General features: G+C 37.7%; 2 protein-coding genes across 4 annotated transcripts; both read right to left on the bottom strand.

The window, feature by feature from the left end:
• Positions 1 to 2,576: 2,576 nt before the first annotated feature.
• rdh5 (retinol dehydrogenase 5 (11-cis/9-cis)) lies at positions 2,577 to 6,533 on the bottom strand. 3 transcript variants are annotated; one of them, XM_034690005.1, is made up of 6 exons: positions 6,445 to 6,533; positions 5,513 to 5,581; positions 5,081 to 5,406; positions 4,732 to 4,990; positions 3,626 to 3,789; positions 2,577 to 3,086 (listed from the first exon to the last, which is right to left on the bottom strand). In XM_034690005.1, exons 2-6 carry the CDS (start codon positions 5,542 to 5,544, stop codon positions 2,866 to 2,868), a joined length of 1,002 nt encoding a protein of 333 aa, XP_034545896.1. In that variant the 5' UTR covers positions 5,545 to 5,581; positions 6,445 to 6,533; the 3' UTR covers positions 2,577 to 2,865. The 3 variants fall into 3 exon arrangements, with proteins under 3 accessions (XP_034545896.1, XP_034545915.1, XP_034545904.1); XM_034690024.1 differs by lacking the exon at positions 6,445 to 6,533 and adding an exon at positions 5,896 to 5,996; XM_034690013.1 differs by lacking the exon at positions 6,445 to 6,533 and having other exon boundaries at positions 5,513 to 5,891.
• A 1,295-nt stretch (positions 6,534 to 7,828) lies between these two features.
• Positions 7,829 to 10,579, bottom strand: bloc1s1 (biogenesis of lysosomal organelles complex-1, subunit 1). Its single transcript, XM_034693456.1, has 4 exons — positions 10,240 to 10,579; positions 10,051 to 10,123; positions 8,867 to 8,999; positions 7,829 to 8,301 (listed from the first exon to the last, which is right to left on the bottom strand). The coding sequence occupies exons 1-4, from the start codon at positions 10,298 to 10,300 to the stop codon at positions 8,191 to 8,193; spliced, it is 378 nt and encodes a 125-aa protein (XP_034549347.1). The 5' UTR covers positions 10,301 to 10,579; the 3' UTR covers positions 7,829 to 8,190.
• Between the last annotated feature and the right edge of the window lie 512 nt (positions 10,580 to 11,091).

Here is an 11,091-nt window from a genome sequence, read left to right as displayed (position 1 = left end):
TTTTTTATTAAATGAAAATTTGTTTTGGCCTTGGTAAAAGTGTTTTTCCAAAATGTAAATTTGTCTCCAACTTTGTAAAAGTGTTTCATCTTTTGTAAATTTGTTTTGTCCTTCAGGCCACCATAGAAAAGCCTGTAAAAATGGGCCCACATTTATTTATTTATTTATTATTTATTTATTTTAAAATGTGGGGCTAAGCAATAGCATAAAATAGAGGCTTCTTTAAGTAAACTACTCAATGTAGCCTACATGATAGATAATAAATGTAGCATGCGCGATGTAAATAGTAGGCCTACATCACGATTGAGGTAACTGATTTTTATGTTTATTTCAGAGGCTTAGAATGCAAGCTAACTTTTCAGTTTTATGATAATGACAAGCTGCAGTATGTTTCTTTTCTAGATGTAGTGCAATTAAAGTAACCCTAAAGGTGGTAGAAGTTCTCCAGAAAATTGAAAAACTCAAGTACAGCATAAATAGAAATTTAACGCCACAGGAGCTTTACGTGTTTTAAAAGTCACAGTAGGAAATAACGAGGTGCACTTGAAAGCAGCAGGGGGTCTTCACGATTAATAAGTCACTGGCACACCACCTCGTGCAGTTGTCTCTGCACTGACCCATACAGGAGCCAATCAGAAGTCAGTTCTCTGTTTTGGAAAAACGAGGTCTGCCACGAGGACTGTGGGTGTCAGTCAACCAGGATACATTAACCGTCTGTTAACAGAGCATTCTCTATCACTGTGAACAGCACCAGAGTAGTAAACAGGTTCTAGTATTATGACATAAATTTCACAACATGTTGCTTGCTAACTTTCTAGTCGTGTTAGAAAGCCTTTGAGCTGTTGTATAACACAGCAGACAAGCCTCTTAGTTTATTACTATCATAGTCACCAGCAACTCAACGTGTTCGGTACGTTTGACAGTATCATAACTGATAACTCACTGAACTGATACCTTAAATGAGCCATGTAGAAACATATGTTATCAGCACAAAAATAAGTGGTTGAATGTAAAAGAACAACTTTTTCTAGATTGACACATCAGATACTTAAGATACTGATTAAACTGCAAAGAAAAGAAAAGCAGACGTGCTGAAGTGTCCTCTCAGTTTCCACTGTAGTAAATAAAACATTTAAAATAGCCTTTTCTGGTGCTTTTTATGAGGAAAATGCATGAAGAAGTGCCCTCTAGATGCCCCATCTATGTAATAAAACCAAATAACTGCCCTCTGTATGCCCCTAAAATGTAGAAAGTGCAATTAAGTGCCCTCTGTGTGCCCCTAAAATGTATAAAGTGCAAATAAGTGCCCTATGGATGCCCCTAAAATGTATAAAGCGCAAATAAGTGCCCTATGGATGCCCCTAAAATGTATAAAGCGCAAATAAGTGCCCTATGGATGCCCCTAAAATGTATAAAGCGCAAATAAGTGCCCTCTGTGTGCCCCTAAAATGTATAAAGTGGAAATAACTGCCCTCTGTATGCCCCTAAAATGTATAAAGTGCAAATAAGTACCCTATGGATGCCCCTAAAATGTATAAAGCGCAAATAAGTGCCCTATGGATGCCCCTAAAATGTATAAAGCGAAAATAAGTGCCCTCTGTGTGCCCCTAAAATGTATAAAGTGGAAATAACTGCCCTCTGTATGCCCCTAAAATGTATAAAGCGCAAATAAGTGCCCTATGGATGCCCCTAAAATGTATAAAGCGAAAATAAGTGCCCTCTGTGTGCCCCTAAAATGTATAAAGTGGAAATAACTGCCCTCTGTATGCCCCTAAAATGTATAAAGCGCAAATAAGTGCCCTCTGTGTGCCCCTAAAATGTATAAAGTGCCAATAAGTGCCCTATGGATGCCCCTAAAATGTATAAAGAGCAAATAAGTGTCCTATGGATGCCCCTAAAATGTATCTTGATGCCGCTAAAATGTACGAAACCCAAATAAGTGCCCTCTAGATGCCCCTTAAATGTATGAAAAGTAAAAATAAAAGTGCCCTCTGGATACACATGTAGTTCATTATGTCAGGCAATGTTAATTATGTAATATAATCAATAATATAGAAATAAATAAATAGTTGGTTTTTTTGCATACAATATTCTTTCACAACCTTATTTGAATTGAAGCACCACTTAATGATACATAGTCAATTGATTTAGGTGTGAGGGAAATTATGCATGATAAGCACACTTTGTTTAGGATAAGTTTTAGGATAGTGTTTCTGACTTTCATGCAAGAGCAAATTTGGCAGTATAGTTGTAGTTCAATAATATTACAGTTTTTTGCTGGGAGCCCAGAAACATTTCAGTGTTTGTATGAAGAAATAGGGATATTGAATTCATAAAAAAGAATACAAATATGATTACTGTACTTGTGAATGTCTTCATGTATGCATAATTTTTCATATCTAACAAAGCTATTTAGACACCACAATGGCATTCCTGCACATTTGTGTAACCATGAGTGTCAATACGTTTCATGGTAAAGCTGTTTGGCATTTCAGTGTATTCAGTAAACAAGATGATCAATGCATTCTGACAATAACAACTTCTTGATAGTAAAATACTGTTTATTTAGCCTCTGATTATTTGTAGCATCCATAGAGGAACTTAAATAACAGCATGAAAAGGCACAGTAGAGCGGCAATAAACAAACAACATTTAACAGTATATTATGCAGTACATATTCATTGTTTTTTTAATATTGTGTCTGAAGCAGACGTAAGAAAGGAAAATTCAACTTTCACATGGCCGATTGTGCACATATAAAAATACAATGACAAATGGATCATCTGATCACTGCATGGCTGATGTAGATAAGGAAAACGGGCATTTTGAAAGGCAAATAGTGAACTCCTTTGAGCATTAATAGAGTTACACGCTCTTTAAAGGACGAGGCAGCACCAGCTTCAGCCCAAGATCGACCACAAAGGAAGGCATGTAAGAAAGGGGGATCCAGAGTAGCTTGGCGTCCCAGCCGGCGCTGTATCTTGTACGTGGGTGGGCTGAGGTTAGAGCGTGCTCCATGCAGTTGGTCACCTTGCTGAGGTCAGAGTCGCAGATAGCGTTCATGATTAAACGCTGAACCTTGATGTCTAAAAATGTCGGGATAAGTGAAAAGTTAATGTATGCATGCATCACACATCATGTTGCACAGAGAGAACAGTGATTATTTCTTTTACACTCAATACAAACACTTGAACAGTGTGATGAAACCTCATTAATGTGTATTCATAATGTTTACCTTTTTAAGATTGTTTATAGATATGAAACAGTATTTTTGACGTGTTGCCTTCAGGAGCAGCAGAACAACTTGTGTTAAAGAAATAAATGCACTGCTATTTTAATGAATCCTCTTCTTATTTTTGTTGTCATTGCTGAGTACAGGACGTGCATAAGCAACATAAGCATGCAATCCAATTTCAGCAGGACTTCTAAAGCCCAAACTATGATACCTAGTATCAGAATTCATTTGTGCGCTTCTATTTGCTTTATTCTGAAAACAAATATTGTGAATGTTATCCAAACCACAGAAATAAATTGAAATTCTCATGCCACATTTCAAGCACCAGTGAAGAAATTCTCATTCCTTGCTTGCGTTATGCCTCCCACTAGAGAGCAGCAGTCTACTTACACTTATCCAGGTACTTGTCTCCATAGCTTGCTTGTACTTCAGGGCCGAGCTGGTCCCAGAGGCGGTGTAGCTCCCTCTCGAGGGGATCGAGGCTCGTCACTGCTGTCTTGAAAAACCCCGGCTCTATGATGCACACGTCGATTCCAAAGTAGTTTATATCTCTCCTGAAGACAGAAATGGGAGGCGGAGTGGTGCTTAAAAATGGCTTCATATCAACAACAAAGTAAACAACAAAGCTTTTTTACCAGCTCAGTGGTAAAGAGAATAAAAACACAACAGTATATGTAGCAAATTAACATGGATAGTGACATTATCTTGTCTAATCGGGGTGAAAATCCTGAGGCTGAGTGCACTGTTAAAAACTGAGTGTGTTTTATAGCCTCAGTGTAACTATTTGTCTTTCATATTGCTGATCTTTCATATTGCTGAAACATTACTATATTCATACAACACACTCCTCCTGACACAATAAAAATGAAGACTTGAACAACATCTTGTCCTCATAATGAGACTACAGGGTTTTAAGCAGAGAAAAGACAAACGGTTCGTCTTTATGAGAGGATGTTTCAACTTCTTCCAAAAATATAATCCCTCTTATCCTTTGCAGAATTACAAAGGGCTTTTCATGCCTTTATTTTGTCTCATCTAGATTTATTTTTCATCCTCTATGTATTTATTAGTAAGGCTTTCTTCTTTTGCCTTCAATTGGTCAAACATGCTTCTGCTAGGATTATGAGCAGCTCACAAAAACATGAAACTCAAATTCTTCCCTCCCTGCTCTGCCTTCCTGTTCATAGATTTTTGATATGCTACTTTATGCCTTCAAAACTCGTGTGACTCTTACATGACCATATTTTTGATGATGTTTAGGGGCTACCAACCTTAAACCTTAAATTTAAATAAAGATTTTGCTGTACTAGCTCCCAAACTCTCATTCAATTTACCTGCTGAGATCTACTTCACTAAATCACTCCTTTCATATCCCGTCATGACAGATCTAACAGCCTGTATGTGGAGCAGCTTGTAACTGTATAAAGAAACTGCGTTATGGATAAAGCTCACCATCATTATCATGTGTAACATCGATGAGGCTGTATAAGACTCACCTGAGGCAGTCAGAGAAAGACTCCACTGCAAATTTGGAGATGCAGTACCCGCCCCCGTTTGCAGCCACCCTCCCCAGCACTGAAGCCACATTCACAATGCGGCCACGAGCCTTTTTGATGAGAGGCAGGAAGATCATGGTCATGGCAATCACACCGTTCATGTTGACTTTCAGTGTGCTGTGGAAATCCTCCACTTTCATCCACTCTGAAGGGCCCATGGGTAATGAGCGTCCAGCATTGTTCACAACTCCCCAAAGTCCTGCAGAGGAATAAAAAGTGTGGAAGAATCTGTTAAAAGAGCTTCCTTGTTGAATAAGAGGTTGAGTAATCAAACTGAATCATCTCTTACCCTTTTCGCCAACCTCCGCCTTGGTCCACTCCATCGCTTTCTGGATGCTGTCCTGGCTGGTCACATCCAGCAGGACGGTCTTCAAATGCGGCCCTGCCACCCTCTTCAGGTCATCAGCTCCCTTTTCTGTGAGACAACCAGCCAGCACTCTGAAACCCTTACGATCCAGCTTCTTACACAGCAGGTTTCCAAAGCCTGAGTCGCAGCCGGTCACAAAGACGTATTTGTCAGAGATGTTTTCTATCTCCAAGCTGTCTCTGTAGAGCCACACGAGAACCCACAACACTACGATGGTACCAGTGATGTACAACCAGGCGTTTTCTGCCCTGTTGAAAAAGAAAAAAAAGGATCTTATATTTGCAAGCTTGGAGGTCAGGGTCTAGCTGTTGAATTATTGGGAGGAAAAAGTGTTCTAGGATTGGTATGTCTTACCCTAACAGCTCGTAGACAACCTGCATATCCATGCTGCTTGGGTTTGGTTTTGATCACCTGGAGCACTTGCTGAAAACAAAAACAAGTTGCACAAACTTAATGCTTAACAAGAGGAAAACTGCACAATCTTAATTTCCTGAAGTGGAATGGAAAGTAAAAACACTTTTTTCCAAGAATGCTAGAGCTAATCCCTCCTTGATTCCAAAATATTGGAATTTTTATTGAAGCATAGTCCTGAATTATTGAACTCTTCTGATAACTGCGGGATACAATGAGTTGCTTCATCAAGGACCTGGAATAGAGTCGCCTGTATTACAGAACTGCTGTGGGCACATGAGAAATCTTTGGATAATACTCTTATGGAAGAAAGAAAGGCATCTGACCCCAGGAGAGAAGGAGGGGTGCATTGTGCATAATTGTAATGCCCGTGACGAAGCTGCTTAAGCCGCTCATTGCTCAAAACCAATTAGTTTTCCGGCTTATTAGGAAGACAACAAAAGGAAAAGATAGAAAGGATAATAACATCCATGATATTAAATTGCCTGCAGACTTAAATCAGATACAGTACCCTTACCGCTGCTGCAGGGATGCGAACATAATTTAAAACCAAATTATCCTGTAAAATTACCACTCAGGTCAAGATAATTCAATTTAGTTTCAAAGCACTGTTCTGCAGGCTGGACCAGAACAGATCAAACATTTAAATGAGTCAGTGCAATTTCATTAGGTACAACAAATCAAACTTAATTTCACACATTTATAATAACTACCTCATAATCCAATCATGCTGTGTTGTATTTACAGTAGGTAATATTGACTCAATCAGTATAAGAGAGGTTAATCAGTGGAAAAGGACCTCACATGCAATAAAGAGTCACTTTAATGCAATTCAATGGTGATATAGATCTCTATATAAAGAAATATCTTCCTACCTTTTCCTCTTTTTTTTGTAGAAGTGTTTGATCTCCAGAAGTTTCTTGTCCTCTCCCTTTTCCCTTTCTGGTTATTCCTCTGTTTTCACCCACAGAGACTGGTCAGAGAGAGGCTTTATCCCTGAGGTTTATCCTTTAAGACAGGTCCGCAATTGGTAATCCGCAATCCGTAACAACTTGCGTTTTTGCATGTGTGTGTATGTAAGTAGGCAAAAAGAGGTGGGAATTATGAAAAACACAAAGAGTGTTCTGTACACAATGCAAACATGGAGAACTATTTATAGATATTCCAACTTCTCACAGTACATTAAAGACTTACAGATCAATCAGGTTTCTCTACTTTATTGGAATATTAATCATGCAGATTCTATCTTTAGGTGGTGAACAGTGTGAACAGGCATTATAAGTGCTTTATGTTGTAAGAATGTTAAAAGAGTCATCTCACATGTTGTGGCTCAATACGCCTCTTATAAAACGTATGTGAATGTATGCAGTCTCATTGGCTCATTCAGTTCCCAGTTCATTGTTAGCTTTAAGAGTGTTGACAAAATGTACATTCTGCTCTACTTGTGTGTATTTTTGTTGTTGTGTGCCATGAAAGTAATCTGCTCATACAGTAGGGATGTAGATGGTAAACAAAAAGTGGCCGTTGTATGGTAATTACATCAACGAAAGCCTGGTGCACAAAGGTCAAGTATTTTGTTTCTAAATGACTTTAAAAAAATGTTAAATTCTTCACAAAGGAAATTCATTCTTTTAATTATATGATGTAAGCTGTAAATGTAAGGATCTGGTGTTTCTTCTCACTTGCGTTCTATCCTAACATTACAAAGTGAATCTAAAGTATAATTGGTTACCAAACACACGTGCATTACATGAGGGGACTAAGCAGCCTCGTGCAGCGTGACATAATTTCCCTTCTCGTCACACATTCCTGGAAATGTCCAATCAGCTCAGCCCGACGAATATTTATCCAGTTACGGTATTTAGTAGCTTGTTGCAAAATTGTGTCCCCCAATTAAGACCTTACAAGTCTTATGGTATTATTTTTTCATTTGGTCTCAAGCCCTCCTCTTTTGTAACAGTTGAACTAGCTGCCAGAAATAATTCATGAACCATATGTAGTTTATAAATAAAGTTGATGTTCTGTATCAGAAATATGTGAAGTGTTTGTGTTCAAGTCAGGGCTTAAAAGGTCTTCCGAAACACTTTCCTTAAAATATTTACTCTTACCTTTGAAATCATATTTCTTTGTTTTCTTTTTTTACTTTTTTGTATTAGTGTCCTCAGAAAGACTTTGTTTACAGTATATAAGAATATTTTAAATACTTTTTAGAGGTAGATTTAATTCATTTGGCATCATCTCAGAAAATAAAAACACCAGTGCTTTTTTAAAACTTTATTTCAAATAATGTTCCATCAGCTTTACAGTTAAGCTCTCTTACAAAAAGCAGTAGTCATCACTGCACATAGAAACACATGCCATAGACATTGAAATAATTTAGGTCTTCGTGTCAGGCCCCTTAAAACTTTCACAAGCAGGTGGTCAACATTTATACATATAAAGTTTGATAAAATAAACCAGACTTTAAACATTTCTCTGAACAGAAGTAACCATCTGCTTTAGCCCGCTCAATAAGGCCTGCAGACAAACCATGTCAATGCAAACTGCATCTTCGCCGAGAGGAGTCAACAAGATCTCTGTTGTGTGTTGAGCCTCCAGCTCTAAAAATCACACCACAAGGTTTATGAGGAGGCCGTCTGAAGTTGACCTTTGTGTACATACTCCAAGGCTGTGGCGATGGTCCTCATGTCCATCTCAATACTGCGGGCCCAGTTTTCTACGTCCCCAATTTCCTATACAGAGTAAATAGACAGAAACAGAATACGTTTGTACGCTTTTGAGCATATCTACAAATCTCACCTTTCATCTGAGATAGCAACCGGCAAGTTTTTTTAAAATACATTATTCTTTCACTTTGATTCTCCCAGTGAGATGTCATACCCAGAGGCACTTTAGATGATTCATGAATTTCACAGTCTGTCAGTCAGATGTAAGAACTTTATCTAGGCCCTTAAATCAAACTAATGTGCTTTTCCTGGCCTGGTTATGCAGCTGCACAATTTTAAGAATAAACAGAGATTACTGTTTTCAAAATAGTATAATATTTTGATAAAAGATTTAAAAAAACAGACATAAGAGGGTCTGTGCTGAAAATATTGCAATTAAAAGTATAATATGAGGGAGCTTTAACTCCAAAAGAATCAAACTGCATATTGCACTGAAAACTTACTGACTTATAGATTTTGCAGCTGCATGCTCATTAATCTGAATGCTTTAAGAAAACATTTTGAATAAGCAGATTACATGATGTGAACCCATGTTTTGGGATTAATTTCTTGCTCACACAGTGTGTCTTACCTTCAGGGCCTGATTGAAACCCTCCACCATGCTGATCCACTGAGCGGTTTGTTTGGAGAACTGGCTCGCCTGCACCTGGAGAGTCTTCACCTCATGGTCGAGCTTACGCTGGTTTACATATGCCTGAGCAACACTACAGTAAAACAGGAAACAAACATTAGAAAACGCTGAAGTATACTTATTAAAGGAAAAGCATTGTATATCAGGTGAAAACTCTGGAATGTTACAACGAAAGTGTTTTTTTTCTGTAGTCTGATATTTAATTCTTAAATATTGAACACTGGAACTTTTCCTATACAAGTAATATACACACAAAACGATCTTTTCCATGAAAACAGCAGTAAAACAGCAGTCTTAACAACTTACTCTTATGATTTCTACATTGTCATACTTTTTAAGAGTTATTTGGATTGATTAGGTTGCCTCAGTAGGGGTGCTGCTGGTTGTAAACCCAGGCGGGTCAGCTTGGCTGGAAAATGTGGTTGGTATTATTTTTTGTTATTATTTGTATTATTATTTTAATCGTTATTATTTTAAAACATTGCTTTAACATTTATTTATCTTATTTAATTGTGTATTTATCTATTTATTTCTTGTATTCGTCTGATCTTGTTAACGCTACCTTATTTTAAACTTTTCTTTCCACTGTTACTTATTTTATTAATTTTACTGTGTTGATTTCCTGAAGTATTTGATTTATAATCATGCCTTTTATAATTCTACCATTGCTGTTGTCTTCTGTCTCTCTGTTATCCTGTGAAGCACTTTGGGCTGCATGTTTTTATGTATGAAAGGTGCTATATAAATAAAGTTGAGTTGAGTAAATAAAAATGAATGAATAGTCATTTATTGTGGGTGCAAATCCCAAATAATTAAATAGACATATGATACCAGGCTTACAGTTTATCGACAGCTACAAATCAAACTAAATGTAAGTACTGGCTTCTCTTGGGTACGTTTGTAGACATATTTGAGACAAAAGATTGAGATATTTTGGAATTTATCCTTCTCCATGTCATAAATTTAAACATACTGGGATGACAGAAAACCTCTAAACCTGATTTCCATATTCCCAAATCTCACCATGAACAATTCTGGAAAACTAGGCATGCAACAACAGGAGGCCTGTCTGATAAACCTCAGGAAACAAATGAAACAGAAGGAAGCTAGCAGAATAGTCATACCCAACATTGAGGTGGTCTACCAGGGCTTCTGTAAGGCAGGTGGCTGCTGCAATGGCTTCACGCCTGCGTCTCTCTGTGCATGTAAAAACAACATCAACACACAGAAAATTCATCAACATAATGGACTGTGAGGCCTTTCAGAAATATCACTCAGCTTTGTTTTTAGCCTCGGTTAGCATGTCTCCTCACCCTGTAGCTCTTTGCGCTCATTCTGTTTCGCCTGGTGCTCCTTCAGTAGACGAGACAACATCTTCAGTAGTCTGTGAGGTTATTTCAGATACACATACAATTACTATTATGTTTTTCTTAGCTATCTGAACAACATGACTCTATTAGCAGCTGAACTGGAGAAGCTAACTTGTGTCACGGCTATCACGAGACCGAGCTCGAGGATGAGAGAAGTGGGCGTGTTCAAGATGGCGATTCTAAATGTTTCATTAATGTGATTTTATGATGGATTCCTTGTTAATCAACACAATGGTGAAGTGGCGTGGTCAACTAGAACAGTGGGTGATGACAAACCGTCCAAAGTCACCAATAAACTATTTGTTTTATCATTTAAATGTTAGATTAGTTGAATGGTGATGTCAATAACAGTGTCGACGTATTTCCGGTTAAGCCTTCAAAATAAAGGATTAAGTTACTTAGATGCAACTCTTACAACCACAGAACTAATGGTTCCTTTAAAAAACAATAATAACAAACAGTCAGTGATACTACTTCATAGATGTGATACAAAATAGAGCACCTGAACAACTACAATTTGATGAGCTAACCTACATTAGTCCAACCTTTGAATCTGATCAGACCACTCTTTCAGTTCCCATGGCCATAATTAAAAATATGAGATGTGGGACAAAATATCAACAAGGTAGCGAGTCCGACTATATTCCCTAATACAGACCCTTAATATCTTTGTTGCCGATGCACATATTCTGGTCCTGTCCAAGACTCAAAACATTTTGGTCAAGCATTTTTGGTGCATATAATAAGATCTTTCAAATTGATATCATTACCAATCCCACGTGTACCCTATTTGGA

This window comes from Notolabrus celidotus, chromosome 1, assembly GCF_009762535.1.
Source record: "Notolabrus celidotus isolate fNotCel1 chromosome 1, fNotCel1.pri, whole genome shotgun sequence".
Lineage (NCBI taxonomy): Eukaryota > Metazoa > Chordata > Actinopteri > Labriformes > Labridae > Notolabrus > Notolabrus celidotus.
Note: the sequence above shows the minus strand (reverse complement) of the source record. Positions and strands in the feature narration are given on the sequence as shown.